The sequence below is a fragment of the Bradysia coprophila genome (genome assembly GCF_014529535.1).
Source record: "Bradysia coprophila strain Holo2 chromosome IV unlocalized genomic scaffold, BU_Bcop_v1 contig_144, whole genome shotgun sequence".
NCBI lineage: Eukaryota > Metazoa > Arthropoda > Insecta > Diptera > Sciaridae > Bradysia > Bradysia coprophila.
In genome coordinates this window covers 1,515,116-1,536,033 of record NW_023503373.1, presented here as the reverse complement: position 1 = coordinate 1,536,033, position 20,918 = coordinate 1,515,116, and the positions used below count along the sequence as shown (strand labels likewise).

Below are 20,918 nucleotides of genomic sequence, written 5' to 3'. Positions count from 1 at the left end.
TTTTGACGTCGATATTTGTTTGCAGATTTTAGAATTAACCACTTGGAATTGAACTCATGTTCTGTCATCAAATTTTGCAGAGGAGAGATCCTTTTTATTTTATTTATCAACTTTCCATTATTGCAAATATATCATGACGACAGTGCACTAATTGCCCAAAAAACATTATTCGCAATCAGTATGCCATCAAATAACATTTACATTTTTATCAGTCATTCGCAACTCTTTCAAACGCATTTATTGAACTACAATCACATCTCCGACAATCGGAATGTATGCATACACTCTTACTCTACACATCCCTTGAGGAACATATATCAACCTGATAACATGTAACCTGATAATGAATACATTATGGGTATGTCAAAGTTATTTCTAAAAGCATCCCTTCATAATTGAAAACATATCACCAACAAAGTGTCTAATATTCTCAACTAATTAAGAAACATTTTTTTACGTTCAGATGATCAAAAAATGTTAGTTAATTTCAAATAAATGGGTAGATGTATCCTGTACCGCCTTTTTAGCCTACATATGAGCTCCGATCGGAAAAAGTATGCTGAACACGTGAACACGATATTTTTTGGTATAAAGGTCACCGCAAACTTCAATTAATACCCTCTCAAATTGTCATTAGGAAAAAAAGAATCATCCACTAACCAGCTTCCAATGCTATTCATTACAACCACATATAATTATTTGTTTCTGTCGTAATGTAATTTCGGTGTCTTTTTTTATGGGTTGCACACTCTCAATTCTTGCGAACATTTTCTAACCATAGATAATGAAATGTGCCACTGCCCACTTTCATGGTGCTACGACTCCTTGAAAATAGGTCGGATCGACGTTAGAACACTTAATTTTCGCTAATGTATTCCACATGTTATTCCGTTCCATTTTCAATAATTATCTGTTTTTTAAAGGACTTTCGGAACGGAATAACAACTGTGATTTTTGTTAGGAAAATATCAACTTAAAATTGCCCTTACGCAATTAATTTCAAGTTGCTGTTCTGTTGTTTGAAAATGTGAAAGGAAGAAAACAATTTCAAACATCCTGTGTGTGATTTTAAAGTGGCTAATTTAGCTACTTATTAAATCGAGAACTATAAATTTGAACTGAAAATGATGTTTTATTATCGTCAAAATGGTATATCATTATCTGGGATATTTTTGGGTTTCAATCGTAAGCTGTTGTTGTATGCTTCGCTGTTGAGCTTTTTTTTGATACAATTTTGATAGGTATATTTGCAAGGCCCCCAACAATAATAACAACTACCAACCACTGCAATTTGGAGTCTGCAAATTCAAACATTAAAAATTTCAATTTCACTGAAATGCCTCAAAATTGACACCATCGATGGCTTAGATGGGCAACCGGTTTCTCGAATTTCGAAACAAAAAGTTCCAAAATTGGTTCAGGATTTCTGGAGATATCGTTAAATCCGAAAGCCAGACAAAAATGCTTTTGGGAATTACTTCAAGATCATTTGTCCAAGATCGACCACCTACGAACTTGACCTGAGGAATTTTATTCCTTGTCGATTAAAACCAAAATTTCCAAAGATTTCCGGCTTAGATTTACTCAAGTTATCGTGCTATCAAGAAACCAAAAAAAAACTCTTTTGGGAATAACTCCCAAATCAGTAGGTCGATATTGACCATCTACGAACTTGGCCTCAGGACTTTAATTTCTCGTCGATTGAAAATAAATTTTTCAAAATCGGTTCAGAATTACTCACGTTATCGTGCTAGCAAGGGTTACATACATTTCAGTATTTTCCGTTTTTTGCTAACATTTCATATATTTTACAAAATCGTACTACTTTCAATCTTGAATTTCGACCGCACTTACGGCGTCAATTGTTTGAGGTCTCAGGCGAATATAGTCTCATAATAGCAAGATGCAAGATGTATAAACTATATACAAAACGAATGAAATAAGCGATGGGAATAGTCCATTCAAAAATGTTAAAACAAATGGTTTCACGTGATCGCTGACCTGGACATGCCTGGTGTGCTGACAGTACTGCAACCTCACACCAAAAGCTTAACATAGTCAATCGTCGATCAGGAAACGTGAGGAAAAGTATCAAGGTCAGATTTTCAATGAAGGGCAATCTCTGCAAGGACACCTTTTGGACCATCGGCATTTTCAGTAGTTTTGTAGAGTTTTCAATTCAACTGGAACACATTTTTCAAAAATACTATCAATTTTCCGGGATATCACCATCGGAAACACAAAGCCGATCGGGGAGACTGCTACCCATGATAAAAACAAGGCATCAGAACAGTCGGAGCGTTTGCTGCGACTTAGCCCCGTACGACCCGTAATCCTATTTCGTCCGTAACCATAATACGTCCGTAGCCGTAATACGCCCGGAACCCTAATACGTATACAACCCTCTAATGCGTCTGTTACCAAAATGCAAGTCAAGTTGGGCATGGTCAAATTTACTGAAAGTGTTCATTTTTACGAAAGTCCGTACGAAGTACCTCTCAAATAAAGCCAACAATTTACGATATTATTTTAGAAACCCAACATTTTTTGCCAACTTTCTATTAGGTATTCAATTATCTCTCAAATGAAACAAAAACTAGCAAAATCGGATGAGATTTACTCGATTTATGTGCAAAAAACACTTAGGGCCGAGTAGCGGCCTTAGTCCAAGGGCCCAAATTTGAAACTTTTTTCGCCACGTTCTTTTCGGTATTCAATTACCTTCCATAAAAAACTAAATCTAGCAAAATCGGGTGAGATTTACTCGATTTATGTGCAAAAAACACTTAGGGCCGAGTGGCGGCCTTAGTCCAAGGGCCCAAATTTGAAACTTTTTTGCCATCATTCTATTCGGCATTCAATTATCTCTCAAATGAAACAAAAACTAGCAAAATCGGATGAGATTTACTCGATTTATGTGCAAAAAACACTTAGGGCCGAGTAGCGGCCTTAGTCCAAGGGCCCAAATTTGAAACTTTTTTCGCCACGTTATTTTGGTATTCAATTCCCTTCCATAAAAAACTAAATCTAGCAAAATCGGATGAGATTTACTCGATTTATGTGCAAAAAACACTTAGGGCCGAGTAGCGGCCTTAGTCCAAGGGCCCAAATTTGAAACTTTTTTCGCCACGTTATTTTCGGTATTCAATTACCTTCCATAAAAAACTAAGTCTAGCAAAATCGGATGAGATTTACTCGATTTATGTGCAAAAAACCCTTAGGGCCGAGTAGCGGCCTTAGTCCAAGGGCCCAAATTTGAAACTTTTTTCGCCACGTTATTTTCGATATTCAATTCCCTTCCATAAAAAACTAAATCTAGCAAAATCGGATGAGATTTACTCGATTTATGTGCAAAAAACACTTAGGGCCGAGTAACGACCTTTGAGCCCTCCCAACAAGCCCGCGTTGCATCTTACCCAAAAACAATGTTCTGCAACTTTGTTCTACTCGTCAATACCTTTCATTTGATATATCACAAGCAGCTATTGCGTGCGTATTTCGGTAGATATCGTCGAAAGACTGAAAAACTTGACCTTACTTTTGTCGATACCAATCGGGGAAAAAAAGAATTTTGAAAAAAGGTTGTGATTTGCTCAAGCTAGAGTGGTCACAGACGGACGGACGGACGGACGGACATTTTTTTTATTGCGGATTCGTCATCTATTAACATAACCAAATGCTTTGCCCTTACTGTCTGCTTCCAATTCGACGTGTTACAAACGGCATATTAATCTTATAAGCCCCCAGTACTTCGTACGGGGCTAAAAATTCCGTGGCTATCGCGGACTGTTCGAATTTTAAAAGCTTCGTTCTTCGATGAATCGGCACGGCTGCAAATTGCTGATCGAACTTTGATTTCTGGAAGAGATATTCTTCCCGCACTTATTTCAGTGCCAGAAACCTCCTCTCATTTACTGAGAATGACACAAGTCATTTTGGGCTGTTGCCCGTTTAACGTTCATGTTTATTCTGAATTTTATTCGTAACAGCATCTCGTATTTAACACGGCCATGCATGGGGAGGTCATGCAGATTTTGTTCTCAAAAATCATCTTTGGAGTACGATGGAACAGACCTACGCCGGTTGAAACATTAAAATCGGGATTTACTATACACAAATAATTTAGGGATTGTTCACAAATGACTTCACGCCGTGAGAGAGAATCGCGTTCGAAAAAAGTGACTGTTAAGTACACGAAACGGGTTGACTATGCACCCAACATATCTTGACTACAGCTGAAGAGTGTAGCGTACTCCGTTGTACATGTTTTCTTCTAAACATTTTTATTGCAAAATCAAATTTTTTATTGGAACTTCACAAAGGCAAGGCCATTCTACATCAGAAACATAATTTACTTTTTACAATAAATTCCATCGACCACCGAATAGTCCGAAGCATTGAACTCAGACTCGTGATAGACAGGAACACGAAACATTTTTCGATCGAAAGGTGTTGACTCGATCCATGCACAGCTCAACGGATTGCCGGGATACATAATAATTTCAAGCTTTGGAAATTTTTGTCGAATGGTCTCGATACCATCAATCTGGGTGATATTATTGAATGCAATGTCTATGGACTGAAGATCTTTGAAGGCTTCCAAGTGCTCCAGAAAATTGGAACTGGAAATGTTGTTATTGGTGAGGTAGAGATCTCTCAATTTATTAGGGAATGATTCGCCCGGTTTTCCTGGATTGATGAAGTCGAAACATGTGTCTTCCATGTAAATACCTTTCAATTGCGGATTGGCTTTCACGAAGTCGTAGAGATCAACGTCTTTCAATTGGCTATGACGAAAAGCTACATGACCCAGCTGTTTTATATTGTAAAAAGCTCTGCCAATTTCGGTCATTCCATTCGAACTGAAGTAGGCAATGTCCAAATTGGGAGTGTTGGCAAATATGTTGTCAGGCAGTTGTTTTACTCGATTCGATTCGAAGAAAAGTTCTTTTAAAGTTTTACTATCAAAAGCCCCCTCTTCTACTACTTCGATTTGGTTTTCCTGCAATTCGAGTCGTTCCAAACTGGTTGCACCAGCGAAGGTTAATCTTCGGATTATTGTCAAATTATTTTTATTCAATGAAATGTAGGTCAGTTTGGTTGCACCGGAGAAGGCATAATCTTCAACGTCACGAATGCCATTCGAGTCCAGGTCGACTGCTTCCAATGCAATAGCACCAGCGAATACTTCTTTCGGTACAATTTCCAAACAATTGTCTTTCAATTCTAGAAAACGTAAGCTTTTAGCGTCGGTGAAATCACTTTGCGATATTGTCTTGACACCGGGCTTGATTTCAGCATGAAACATTCCTGGAAATCGTTGGAAAAATGCTATCGGAATGGCGTCTGATACGTTGAATAGGTGAACATGATGGATGGTTTTATCATCCTGATCTGATGCGACGGTTACCGTTATCGAAGCATCGTTGCCATTGATCGGTTCCAATACCTCACACGTGTCGTTTTTATTTGACACACATTTCACTTCCGAACCGGTAATTGTACCAAATTGTTGGCATATCAAGAGAAGGATGATGTTGATCGAACTGAAACAAAGAAATTGAATTTGAAACGATCATACTTAGAACAGTCAATGGATCAATATTGTTTCGCCGGCCTTTCTCGTAAGATAGATTTTCGTTGCAAAATTCCCTAAATGTTTTTCATTCTCACCTTTTCAGCAGGAATTGATTGAAACCCATGTCGATGCTTGTTGTACGCTCGATGCCGTCAAAATGAATAAATGAATAACATTTCTCTGCGATAATTTTATATTCATTGCTATCAATGTGAAATTGCGTTCAAGGTTTATTCTTCTGAAAAGATTTGTTTTGATAAAGATTAAAGAATTTTAAGAGATAATTGAGTTCAATTGCTAGGACTGGTGAACCAGGGTGTATCTCAAACTGATATTTTGCGCCGTTTTCCCTGTGTCTCGTCAGTTCAATTGAGATAAGCTACACTGTGGAGAAATGTATTCTACCAACGCCTTTCAAGCGTGAGTAAATTAGGATCTGAATAGAGTACGAAACTGGACATTGTATCAAACAAATTTTGGCACTGGAAAAAAAATTTGAAACATTTTTCGTACAAAATAGTACTCTATTTGGCAGCTGTCACTCGAAACACTTTTGCTTGAAGTGCGTTGATGATACACTGTGGCTATTCGCACGCGCGTGTGAATAGCCATTCCACACTGTAGAAGACTATTCAAACGCGCGTGCGAATAGCCATTTCACATTGGATTTAACTACTTTTTGTTCAAAAATGAAATGCACAGTTTTTAGTATTTCGAGACAGTTGACAGTTAACAGATTTGAATGGTTTTTTCCACAGCTACAGATTTTTGCATGTTAAGTTTCTTACATTTTTTGCAAATAGCATTTTAATAGTAGGAAACTTAGATTTCGTCAGAAGAATTTGCGAACGGAAAAATTTAAATTTATTTTTAGTCTGGCTTCTACATCTATAATTTCTCTTAGATCGTGTCTTTATTCAAAGAAATCGATGGTGTTGTACAGCGGCTAACTGTTCAACTTCAATTAGCAGCAAAAAATCATCACGGAAAAAAATTCAATTATTCGAAGCAAATTTAATGTTGAAAATTTGGTTCGAATATTTAAATATTTGTCACAAATATTTCAAATAAAGTCGGAGCATTATAATTTGATCGATTCTATTCATTTTTAAATAATTGTAGTTTTCGAAGAAATCATTTCGAAAACATTACAGTATAAAAGCTTAGACACGTGCATTTGAACGGATTACCCGCAGGTATACCGCGAACAAACAGTATGTGTAAGCTTTTATACTGTAATGTTTTCGAAATGATTTCTTCGAAAACTACAATTATTTAAAAATGAATAGAATCGATCAAATTATAATGCTTCCACTTTATTTATGACAAATAAATTCAAAATTATTTGTGACAAATATTTTAAATTATTTGTCACAATTTTTTTTAAATATTTATGACAAATAATTTTGAATTTATTTCTAATAAATAATTTAAATATTTGTTGTAAATTTATAAAATATGTGTCACAAATAATTTAAATATTTGTCACAATAAATTTGGAATTTATTTGTCACAAATATTTAAAATATTTCTAACAAATAATTTAAAATTATTTTATATTTTATATAAAGTCGGAGCATTATAATTTGATCGATTCTACTAATTTAATTCATTTTTAAATAATTGTAGTTTTCGAAGAAATCATTTCGAAAACATTACAGTATAAAAGCTTAGACACGAGCATTTGAACGGATTACCCGCAGGTATACCGCGAGTAAACAGCTCTAATGCGCGTGTGTAAGCTTTTATACTGTAATGTTTTCGAAATGATTTCTTGAAAAACTACAATTATTTAAAAATGAATAGAATCATCAAATTATAATGCTTCGACTTTATTTGTCACAAATAAATTGCGAATATAGTTATATATTTGTAGAAAATAATTGTTGACAAATTTTTTTTCCCTGATGCTTAATCGTGTTTCCAATATCGTCACTTCAAGTGCTGATAAAACTTCTTGTAAAAAATTTGCTAAATGTATGAAGCAGACGGTCTTTCTACAGATTTGAGTATTCAAAGACCATCGATTTGTTTGAATAGAAACACGATCTAAGAGAAATTATAGATGTAGAACAATACTCAGACTCAAAATAAATTTACATTTTTCCGTCCGCGAATTCTTCCTACGAAATCTAAGTTTCCTACTATTAAAATGCTATCTGCAAAAAATGTAAGAAACTTAACATGCAAAAATATGTAGCTGTGGAAAAAATCATTCAAATTTCAAATCTTTTAATGCGCCGGGTAATTAAACGCATCCTTTACTATCTGACAGATTGCAATTTTGAAATGTCTCGAAATACTAAAAACTGTGCATTTCATTTTTGAACAAACAGTATTCGCACGTGCGAATAGCCTTGATGATACTACACCTATACCTCACAATTTTGACCCTTAACGCTACGATTACTACATGCAAGATATAGACATATCATATATACACTTAAGATATATTTTTCCACACAGCCGGCAAAAATAATCTCACTATGGCTTTGTGACCAAAAAAGTCGGTTTTCAGAGGTGCGCATGGGAGCTTCGAACTTTTAAATTTTTTTTTGTGGTATTTTCGTGTGGACCATTCTGCATCGAACCTACCCACAGGCCTTAAAAAACAAAATACTTTCGTCAAAAGGCTACACCCTATTGTCCAGTACTTACAATATATACGTATACTGAGAATTTGTCAGAGATCAATGTACACTCCCAATTAAATTTAAAATTCGAAACTTTATTGACATTCTTATCGAAGATTTTAATCGACTTTAGTGAATTTTGTATTCGCAAATTTTCATTAAGTGCTGAGTTATTATTATTGTTTGTAACAACATTTTCCATCAAAACACTTCGCCAGATTGTTTTTGTTTGTGATTAACTAGACTTTTTTTGCACGTATGTGATATGAAGTCACATAAAGACGCTTCCTATGTCAACAAAACAACGTTAGAAAGATTTTTGTGTTTAAAAAAAATAAATTTGTCAGTTTCAATGCAATTAATTTCGGTTGAAACATTGGTTTTGGTATGTACTAAACGCGTACAATTAATGAGGACTCTGATACTTCAAGATGAAACGATTCAAACATATTTTTGTTGAACTGCTTAGCCCACTTTAAAAAATCCATTTTTCTATCTGTATTGTTATTTATCTCTGGTCTCTGACTTTTCCCATTCCGTTTGCTATTTACAGATGGCAAATGAGAGAAACCAAAAAGAACACCTTAGATACCAAGGTGGGACTTTTTACGTGTACTACACAGTGTGTGCTGAAATCGACGTTGCTCAAAAACACCGTATCAATTGCACAGAGAGAAATCCTGGATTAGATTTAAATCTTTTTCGGATTACATATAGGACCAAATTTATTTTTGGATTGCAATCTAATTTTTCGAAAGATTACTTGCATTTAATCTTTCGAAAATAATCTTTCGATGGATTAGATCGAAATCTTGCAAGAGATTTATTTTTTTTTATTTTGAAATTAAAAAAAATTTTCCCAACATTTATTTGAATATTGAGTCAGATTTACTTGTTTTATTTATTCTGAAATTGAGAATTTTATTTGTTTAGTTGAAATTAAATGTTTTTTTTTACTTACTTTGATCAGGATTTGAACTCTTTCACCTCGGTACCTCCGTATCTCCAGTCCTGTACACATCTACCATCTACTAGATTCTAATCATAAACTCTAGGTACCATAACAACGTCCTTTCTTGGCAAAATTTTCTATATTTAACTTCACTTCTCACTGCTACTATCAATTTTAGCCATTTTAATCCGAAACGTAATCTATCGAAAGATTTAATTTTTGTAATCTTTGAAAAAAGATTGAAATGAAATCTTTAGAAAAATTTAAAATGTTCGTAATCTTTCCAAAGATTAAACATTTAATCTGACTTTTTTCTCTGTGTGGTTGATTAAAATAACAGTGGAACCACTGAAAGCCTTCCTAGCATTAACATTTCACTTCACAGACAACAATCATATCTTGTATTTAATAATATCCCATCAAGAATGTGATAATTGGTTCTGTTACTTCATTTAATCTATTTTAAAACGCTAAGGCACCATCGCTTATTTTGTCGTTCTGGTTGATGACAGATGATAGTGCGAAAGTACCATCATTCTATATCAAATAATAATATTCACTCGATTTTGTTCCATAATTTTCTTTAAGACCAGATAATTTAAACAGGTGAAGTAGCAGATTCCATAATAAAATGTCAATATACTTGCCGTCTAGAAATTAGACTCTATGTGTTACATAACGAATTATTAGTCTTTTAGCAAGGTCGTTGAAATCTTCAATGTTTAATCGAAATCCTATATTACTGGAACCAGATCCCGAATTAAAAACTACTTACACACCATTATGCGGCCAATATTTTAATCTTTCCTGTCATAGTGTTGTTCGTCCTTCAAGTTATTTATTAAACATACAGCCACATCAAAATTCTTTGACCTGAAATTCTCGAAAAAATATTTTCGGTCATTTATTATACTTATTTTTCATGTAACATAATGTGCCTCGAACCCACTAAATTGCGTTGATTTACAAAACCGTATTTCCTGTTCACAAAAGATATGAATCGAAAAAAAAGTATATCTTATCATTGTACGTACATTGTACATTTCCTCTGGGCAATAGTTTGGAAACTTGATTGTCCATTAAAAATCTAAATATTTTTTAAGTTAAACCTTCGGCAGCTTATTTCAATGTTGTTTTCTTTTTCCTCAATTTATACAGACTTTTGATTGTATACTTTTTACCAGGATATTGAAATAACAACAAAAAGGACATTTTAACAACATAAATTTTAGGATTAAGTACATTAAATGCATTCATTATTATTGTTCGAGATAATCTTGGAACGTTTATTATCGAGTATTGTTGAAAAAATGCTTTCAATGTGTCTTGTAAGTGAGTATATCAGATTCATTTCCTGTTCTTTGAGATGAAAGTTTCATTTATAAATTGATTTGTGCCGGTAGTCCAGTGTTGTCCAGTTGTCAGTGTAACGATTATTTGTGCTCATTTCGACATCGAAGCATAAAGGAATCTGTTTTGATTGTGGCTGAATGAAAGAAGCGAACTATTCAACGTCAAACTAGGTCTTAGGAACTGACAATGCAGGACAATATAACATTTAAATGAACTTCTTCCCATGATTTGTTAATGTTAGTCAGAAAGGATAGCGAAATCTTCGAAACATATATGAATAGTCTACGGGCCCTCAATCACTCAAACTACGAATTGCGGACAGTAGGCTATATCAAATACTAGTATTGGACCTGCACACTTCAAGGACTCTTATTTCATAGAGGCGATGAATAAAATTTGAAAAACTGCAAATATTTATTCAGACGTCGTCTTAGAGTTTATAAATGGTCCCTGAGGAATTTCAAGAACAAACAAAATGTGGGCATCAAATCCGATGAGATAAAACTGAATTCTCTATTTTACATATCACGTGTCAAAAGGAATTCCATTTGAACCTTTTTCTCTAATGGAGTAGATAAATTTTGTAAATATTCAAGGGCTGGAGATAAATGAATAATATTAAGACGCAAAACGCTTTTAGTACAGATTGCATACACTAACCATCTAAATCTCTGTTGTGAAAAAAAAACGGTTTGTGTAAAGACGAGATAATTATAACAAGGGTTTGTTCTGAGGTTTGTTTATATTTAACAGCGCCAGCACAATTTTTATTTAATCGAAATAAAAAATGAAAAGAGAAAAAAATAACCAACGTATTCAAACCACTCCGGAGAGCCAAGACAACGCATGCATGTCATGTTCTTAATTTGTTAAAGTCGTACGGCTTGTTTGCAATAAAGGAACTGTTTGTTACCAAAAAAAGACATACAGTGAACGATGAATTCATGCTGCACGTGTTCTACGAATGCACCCCATTGTGAGTGTAAACAAATCCAAAGCATATATAGACATGCAACATACATTGCATAAGAGTTTAATGAAAATAGATTGAGGAAGGTTTATTTAATTTACATTGTCAAGTGGTTTTTAGGCGAACCAGAAAAAATATATTGGACAAGTCATTTACATAACGTATTGAATTTACTAAATTACAGTTAACTAAATAAACATTTCTGGACGAGCATGTAGATGCAACTTAAATATTCTCTAGCAATTAATTTTAAGTAGTAAATTTATTGTTATTTGAATTTCGAACTTAAACTTTCCTCGGCGCTTATATGTTACTGGGTTCTACTTCTAAATATCTCAATGTTTCTAAATTGCTGTTTAAGATGGAATAATGACTTAACGGCAAAGTTGAGCAAAGAATGTACTAAACAATGAAGTTTCAATGTCTACTGGCGACCATGGATGAAAGTAAAAAAATCTTTGTCCCTCTTACAACTCTTTCGAAGATAGTTCTAATTTTTTTTGAAAATATCGCCCGTGTCATTATCAAATCTGTTACTTCATTAGTTTTTGCATACAGTGAACGACATCTCAAATGTCTCACTGTCATTTTTTTCAGAGAATGTCATTGTGAATTTGCAATGACACAATAAAATTCTCAGAAAAATTTGACAGTGAGACATTTGAGATGTCGTTCACTGTACATCTAGCTATATAAAACCGCATTGGCCTATTTTGTCATAACTTTCAAAAACAGATGACGTAGTCCAGTGAAATTGAATTGGTATTTCTATACAGGCCAGAGTAAATTAAACCAGGGAGTAGTGGTTTATTATTGAAACGTCAAATAAGGGACCTAATACACTGTATGAAAATTAACTCAAATGAATACTGACATAAGTTGAATAATTTTCTCGCAAAAAATGAGGCTCCTAGATAATTCAGGTCCCTGGTCAAATCAAGCGCTCTTGCCTGGTTTACTTTATTCTGCCATGGTCTATGTCTATGTTTATCACTAGTAATAAAAAGTAACATGGAAAAATTTTTTGTCACCAGTAATAAAAAGTAATTGAAAATATGCATGGAAAAGTGAGCATTTGCGAACGGAATTGAATATTTTTTTTCGATTTTTTTTTACTACAGTCAAAGGCAGTCAATTTTCAGCATAAATTAGCTTCAGCTGTTTTTCAGCTTCAACCGTATGAACAAGGAAAACCAGTTTTGATTGTATGTGTGGATCAGCTGAAAAACAGCTGAAGCAAATTTATGCTGAAAATTGACTGCCTTTGACTGTAAGAAATTATTCTAATTAGTTTTTAGATTTATAACAAATCAAATATGTTTGAAACGGTATTAGCATCGTCATTTTCAAAAGTTTTCAAAAGCACAATTTCCTCTCTCAATTTCTATTGAATATTGTTGTATCAAGAAATTTGTCGAGCGCTTTTCTCCAGTTTTTCGTTCCAACAGTTTTCCGATTTTACTAATGAATTTCTTAGTGTCCTCTCCCATTGGCCCGAACGTTTCGAAAGCGATAGGAGTGAATATGTAGTAACGTTTTAATGCCATGTAGTGATTGTGTTTATGACGTTCTGATTGATCTGCGCTGATTGCGTACGTAGGATGGAGCAATAGTGTCGCTGACAGTAGCATCCCAAACCAAAGATTTTCCTTGTTTCAATGGAGTGATGGTTACACCGTCAACGCGCTTGCCGTCCGATCTGCTTATTCCAGGCAGCTCTAGCATGCTCGGGAAATCGATTTTAGATAAGGCATTCAAGGTTATTTTATTAAATACTACATGTCTAGGAATTCTACCAGCGCTCCTAATGCATGATAAACCGTGGTGGCCGTTTTCTTCGACAGTTTTTCCACACCGGCAAGTGTGTTTTTCGCATACTTTCCCTCTCAAACGTATGGCAATCACAATTCGAGCTGTATTGTTGTTCAAAAGTAGGCCCAACTCAGACGACGATATCACTTGAAACCACTTTGACGATTCGTTTTTGGATGATGCAAGTAAGCGCGCTCAGTTTATTACAGGCGGAGAAAGTGAAATTAGATAAGGTTTCTGATCTCAAATCATTTGGGAGGTGTGGTGGCTTTTAATTGATTCCACAAGAATCTCGTTGAACAAATTAAAATCTGCATTTTCATTTGTTAAACAAATTTACAAATTACAACAACTTCCAATACAGAACACAAGTCGGGTTTCATTTTTCTCTACCTGTAGTCTTCATTCTTATTATGTAATAGTTATTTATGCAACAACGTTGTATACAAAGTTTTATGCAATGAAGAAAATCGAATAAATATCGAAGATTTCGTAGTGTGACGTCAGGAACACGGGGCCTTTTTCGCACTAGTGCGATAAAGTCTCTTGCAAATCCTTGCACTGACTGGTGCGATAAAATACGTTCATATAACATTGCAAACAGGCTACGAAAGCTGCAAATATCATCACCGAATTGCATAATAGTTATTTATGACATCGAGTGCGAAGTACTTTATTATGCTCTTTGTTGGATTTCCAATTGAATGATCAAGTAATCCTATGCTCTAGACTAGTGTGCCTTGAAGAAAATGTATCAGAATCTTCACTTCTTTTATATTAGTCAAACTATTTGGACGTTCCTTTAATAAATTCCCTTTGTATAAAACCAAGTCTTGTGATTTACTGCCCTGGAATTATTGAGAATCTAACAGGTTATGGGCCCAGATAACGCAGGAAGAGAAAGAATGTAAGAGACAAAAATATTACGGCCGGAAAGTTGATAAATTGAATTGCGATGTACGACACGATTTCAATATGGACCATACTTTTGGAAATCGAGGATGATTGCAAAACGGAATCGCGATGGAATTGGAACTGTGTTGGGATGGTACTAGAATTGGAACGGTGTCAGTGGTGTTGGGAGTGGCGCACGCCATAGTCCAGCTGATATTCGTGAAGTGTTGAAAAGAAGGATTGAAGGAAGGAATCCATTAACGAATTTCGAATGGAACGTGGTCAGTTTTGAGTTTGAGCAAGAAATTTGAGCATTGGAAACGGCAATAGGATTGAGCAACAGAATTGAGCTGTGGAGCAATAGATTTCAGCAGCAGATTTGAGTCAGAAGTATAGCAACAGAATTGAGCAATAGAACAGAAATTTGATCTCGAATTAACGTCTGGAAGTTAATGGATTTGAAATTGGGAAATATGGATTTTGGCCACAGCAAGGAGAAGGATGGCGAAATCGAACGTATTGAAAACTACAACTGTGTGGAAGTGGATTGTGTGTTGAGTTAATTTGATTAAGGAGGTGTCAAAATATTGTTCTAGAAAGGTGTTACTTGATTATTCAATTGAGGAGGTGTGTTGGATTTCCAATTGAATGATCAAGTAATCCTATGCTCTAGACTAGTGTGCCTTGAAGAAAATGTATCAGAATCTTCACTTCTTTTATATTAGTCAAACTATTTGGATGTTCTTTTAATAAATTCCCTTTGTATAAAACCAAGTCTTGTGATTTACTGCCCTAGAATTATTGAGAATCTAACACTCTTGATGTGTAATTATGACACTAGGCTGCAGGCCTAGTTTAATAATACACATCGTGAGCCTAATCAAGTACTTCGCACCGAGATTCATACAACGTTTTATACAACAGAGCAATGATATAATAGTGGGATAGATAGGCCTTCTATGTAAATATTTTGTTCAAGAGGTGAAGCAAAAACAAATACGAAATATTCAATTGTGTGTGTGAGTACCTTACATTTATGGTACTTACGTATTTTCGTACATATTTTGAAATGTGGTCGCGAAGGAAATTTGCATTTTCACTCTTTCTTCGAAATTGGTTTAAAGCATTTCTTTCTTCTAAAATTAAATATTTATCGAACTGAAATTTATATTTCATGTAAACAATCTCTCACTGTCCCCAAAATTGAACTAGTTTTGTGATTTTCTCCTTTTCGATCGAATAATTTTTTAGTAGAAATCTTGACGATCTGAGAATTCAATCAGTTGGCTGAATTTATTTAACGTTCAGTAGTCACGCATAATAAAAGTGTCAGCATCGTCAGTATTAAATGTTCGGGACATTTCTTTTTAAAAATTAAAAAATGTGTTGGAAAATTGTGTAATGAGGTAGTGACCAGTTTGTGCGAAATTGATAGTTGCAGCTAATAAAAGAATTTTTGTTTAAAGTGGTTCAAGTTAATTTCGAAAAGTCTGCAACAGTTTCACCAAATTGTCAAAATTAAGTGGAATGTGTAAGTGTGTGTGTCTCAAATGTGTATTACACAAAGTTTACTTTTGCTTCACGATTTCGTCTACGTAATTCCTGTCTATCCCACTATTATGTCATTGCAACAGATCCATACACCAGAAGTTATTATCAACTTATCGAGAATTCATCACGGCTCTACCAACGAAAGTGTGTTTATTAGCATTTGAGACTCCCCATCAGAGCATAATTTCGAGAAAATAATTTTCTGAATTTTCACGTATTTTCAAATTTTTCTCTAGAAAATATGCCGTTTTCTTTATGAACAATGTTCATTGAACATACGCTAAAGTACCACACAGTTGAAAACTTCCATTTAATTGAAATCGTTTCAAATTATCTAAGAAGCGTATAAACCTATCAACCTCTCCTTAAATCACCTTATCTCACTTAAAATATCATATTTATATTTACCAAGGTAAACAAAAAAAATCTAGCAAAATAAATAACATATTTTCCGAATCAGAAAGAAACTCAACCGAAGATGGCAAACTAAACAGAACAATGAAAATTACCTTCTTCTATTCATTTCATTATTCAATGATGCAATTTAATTCATTCACCAAAGTGAACATGAAAATATTTAATAAATACATAAGATTACATCTGTCTCCTTATTATGATATCGCATTGTGTTGCCAATATGTACCGTAAATGGTAGAATGCCGTATACCAGTCCAAATCTTATACGAGAAGAACTTTTTTCGTTACCGATCTTGTTGAGATATCCCTAAGTTTGAAAATTACCAAATAAGATATATCCACTTACCACGTCTTACATGCAACCAATGCTTTTCTTTCTCGTATTTGTATTTATTTTATTTGAAATTAGGAATGAGGGATAAAAAACATACAAAAGGGCAATTTTTTTGTTCGTTCCATTTGGGATTAAGGATAAGTTTTTTGAGTTATCCGAAATCCAAATCAAATAATGCAATCTTGAAAATTCGTTTAACAAAAATTGTATGACTGTTTGTTGGTTGGTGTTTTATAATGCGTTTATACTCCAGTGTCCCACAATTGAAACGTGTTCAAATAGAATTCAGCAAACGACAATTTATTGTTGTAATGGTTTTCAGCTATTTGTTTAACAAATTCGATTGTTGCACTTGTGATAAGGAGATTGGAAAATTCAGTTCAAATAAGATGTCCTCAAATTTCACAAAAATAATGCTTCAATAACCTTTTACAGTTGCTGATATTTGCCAAGAAACACAATCAATCTATCAATCTCCGAAATTTTATTGAAACTAGTTAATTGGTCCAGGACACGAATTTTTGACGCATTTATTGATTACGATCGACAAGTAATCATATCTGATAAGGTATTACCGGAGATCATTATTTGATATAGCCATATTTCAAATCACACCTATAGACATAATGTTTGAAGGATAGTTCCATTGTAAATCTGTTACATCAACCAATAATCCACCACAATCAAAATCCATCATGGAATGAAGTAAAAGATTTTGCATCAATCTCTTTAAACTTGTTAGAACAAAAGAAATAATAAGCCCAAAGAGTAGATAACAACAATCAGAGCCTGTGAAGGAACTTTGAGAAGTGTAGGCAATGTTCTAAGTAAGAAACCTGGATATTTTTGTTAACTCCCACACCTACTGACTTTATTGGATGAATGGCTGATACTTCAACAACTCAACGAATAAAGTACTAGGATTCAAAATTTAAGTAAAATCATTGTGCTTTACATGGAAATATGTAAAAGTGAGACTGCTGTCTTAGACTCGATGTGTGTCGTAAAACAACTAAAGAATGTGTTTTCCGAAAATATTTACCTTTTCGGCTGTATAAATATTTTACACGTCGAAAAGACATCAAACCTACCCCATATTGATGTTTTTTTGTTTAACTCCTATAGAATTTTTCGATGCCAGCATTTTCGATACCAATTGTTACGACCCTGCACAATGAAAAACAAATTCTGTTGAACAAAAAACGCGAAATAGCAGGAAACGTGTAGATGTACGTAAATTTCAAAAATTATACAATTTATCTTCCTTTCAAATGATCAAAAGAATTTCTTCCAGCATTAAATACATGAAAAACCAGAAAAACAGAACTTGACTGGGAATGCATGCAACATTCTCTATTATTCGTTATTAGTTTTTACTGAGGTGTGGTAGTGACTTAACAAGGTCTTTGAGGATGACATAATAGTTGCGTGCTGTGATTACCGTGTCAGACCAAATGACTTGATTGTGTGTTGAATATGGAGCTTCCCTCGATTGTTGGGTTGCATTTACACCAACAACCATTTTTTCTTTCGTTCATCTCTTTGTTGACTGAAAATAAAACGTTTTGTTGACGTGATTTGCCCATAAATGACATCCTTCTTAGGAATAAAGAATTCTTTTTTCGAAATTTTTGTTGAGACATTGAAAATTTCGTGCCCTGCAACAATAGAATATTCCTGAAAATGTGTCTGCGCCACTGCAACTAATCTATTTGTGAAAATGTACGTAAGTTGACAAAGACTAAAGTCGAGGATTATGCTAGAGCTGTTGAGCTCGTGGATGCTTAACTCGATAATTTAGAGAAGATTTTTTTGTGTAGTTGAAGTTTCTCCTAATTTTGTCTGTTATTAAACGAAAATTTTATGCACTCATATCAGGACTACTACTGTCAACTGAAAAATGGCAATGTTGTAACGGTTAACATCTTAGTGTATAACATATGCATATCTATCACTCCACAAGCTAAATCATATTCCTTTGTGATGTCTCAGTCGACGTTTGGTAAACCAAAATAGAACCGTAAATTGCTTCGACGCACGGCTCGACATTCATCCTTCCTTAAGGATTTTGAATTTATTTTGTGAAAACATTTGTAAACAAGAGACTCTTATTCTTTTCAAATGTATAATCTTATGGTTTCTATAAGGTTACCAAAATAACCATTTTTATGTTTCTATTATAATCATAAACACTATACGCATATTGAAGAAAATAGACTTTTGCTCGGCATATTTCTTTTTAAATAATTTTAATACAAAAACAGCAACTAACATAAATAGTAGTTTCGTTTCATTATGTTATTATCCATCCACCCCGGTTTTGCCTTTTTTGTGTTTCTTTATAGATATCACACATATGGGTTCGTTGTTATAACAATTCATCGAATCAGAATTGTATTGTGTTAATCTTCGGCATAGAAGAACAATGGCAGGTTCAAATCCGATAACTATAGAGAAGGCCGATTTAGAAATGGACTTTATAGTAGCGTTGCCATTCCTCATAAAAGCGATACCTATTTAATATTTTTGTTAACTTCATGTTGTTGCAAAAATATGTGTAATTTAGACTTTAAATTAGTCTGATTCAAACTAGCCGGTGAAATCGACATCACAAAAGAAGTGCTTGACGCAATAGATGGTCTCAGAATGATTCAATATTATATATATATCGCTGACATCATCTGTTATCAACAACGTCGATAAAATTAAGAAATGAGCTTCAACTATAGTGTCGTTTTATATAGCAAAATGCATATTAAGACAAATGCAGTAAAAGATTATAAATTCAATTCAAAAAAAAAGATCAAATCAAGTAATAGATGTGATATCTGTGAATGTATCATTGACAGACTTTACATCTCAATTAGTCAGGAAACTGATGGTTTTTTTTTAAATTTATTTTGATTCTATAACCAAAATAAGAAATATTTGCGTTGTCAGAAAAAATTTAAATTGAGCAGATTTTTTTATATAGTAATTTTTAACGATCGACATTTTCGTAAATGCTGTCAAAGAGGCAGTCCGAAGGCAGTGAGATGCTAACACAAATACATTTAAGCAAATACAAAGGGAAATGTCATAATTATAGAGGGAAACCAAAGTCGTAGGAAGAAAAAGTCGACATTGATTTTTGCGTTTTTTTTTTCAAATGTCGTCGAACAATTTTTATCTTAAAATAAGTCAACGAATCAAAATAAATTAAAAAGATGTTGCTGTTTCCCGACTAATTCAATTCAATTCATTTTATTAATCAAGGAACAAGAAGGAAATGAATCCTTAGACAAATCTGTGAAATGTTAAGAATCTTTAGCATCGTCAGAATTGTTAGAATTAGTCTAATTGGTCGTTAAATGACAGGCAAATAATTCACATACCTTATATCAATGAAATAACGATAACTCGACCAAATTTGAACATTTGTTCATAGACCTAATTTTAATGAATAGACCTGAAAAACGTTTCGTCACGAACCGTGAACGGTAACATGTTTCGTTCGCACTTGGTTAAATAATAGTACGTATATAGGACTAAAAGTCTTTTTTTAAGTGTGAGAGGTTTCCAGACAGAGCCGAAGACGAGGTCTGGAATCGAATACGTGGTGCGAACAATTAGCAACAATTTTGGTCAAATCAAACTCAAGAAAAAAAGTTCTTTTATGAACCCCAGGCTAAATAAAATCATATCTCAGCCGTAACTGATCGACTTATAATAGGATGCTTTGCGCCATGAAGGTTCCATTTTATATAAAATAATTGCCCTAATATGAAGGAATTGCGGTCATAATACGCTAACTTGTTTGTTTTGGTTAAACCAAGAACCAAAAACAACAATAATATGTAAACTCCAAAACGATTCAAAATGTTGACCTCCGACTGTATATATTTTCAATAACAAATAACTTAGTTAGGAGATCCTTCACTTTCAGAATCTTTCGAATCTAACGTCCTGATTCCTAAATCTTGCGACTCGACGAGGCATTATTTTTCGTACCGTTAACGAAACTTTTGACAAAAAATATCTTTCCAACTTGTTCAGGATAGATTTTTCTTAGTGATCGACGAAGGTTATTACAAAAAATCCATCGAAATCTGAAATTAATGTTCGCTTGAAATACATTAAAAACATTCCTGAATCAATCAAAAGTGAAAGTTACATTTATCTTCTGCCTATCTCTGTAAATTTCACCATTAATTTAACAAATTCCTGGCAATTTCGATTTCAGATCAAATTTCATTAAATCAGTGTCAATCCCTATCAACTATTAAGAAAAAATTCTACCCTTAATCAAGTCCAGGTCCAACATTGATAAATATTTTTGTCAAACTAAATGGTTGAAACAAGAACCTTGCCAAATCAGATTGTTTCGAAAGATACATTCGAAAAGATCTAACATTATGCATTTCTGTCACATAATAACAGCGATA

General features: G+C 33.8%; 1 protein-coding gene across 1 annotated transcript; it reads right to left on the bottom strand.

Moving 5' to 3' along the window:
- Positions 1 to 4,261: 4,261 nt before the first annotated feature.
- Positions 4,262 to 5,782, bottom strand: LOC119071238 (leucine-rich repeat-containing protein 15-like). Its single transcript, XM_037176073.1, has 2 exons — positions 5,674 to 5,782; positions 4,262 to 5,546 (listed from the first exon to the last, which is right to left on the bottom strand). The coding sequence occupies exons 1-2, from the start codon at positions 5,700 to 5,702 to the stop codon at positions 4,352 to 4,354; spliced, it is 1,224 nt and encodes a 407-aa protein (XP_037031968.1). The 5' UTR covers positions 5,703 to 5,782; the 3' UTR covers positions 4,262 to 4,351.
- Positions 5,783 to 20,918: the final 15,136 nt, after the last annotated feature.

Excerpts from the sequence above, each read along its gene's own strand:
- LOC119071238 (XM_037176073.1), bottom strand. The coding sequence starts at position 5,702 with ATGGGTTTCAATCAATTCCTGCTGAAAAG. Across the intron at positions 5,547-5,673 it reads AATCAATTCCTGCTGAAAAG|TTCGATCAACATCATCCTTC; the intron begins GTGAGAATGAAA and ends TCTTTGTTTCAG.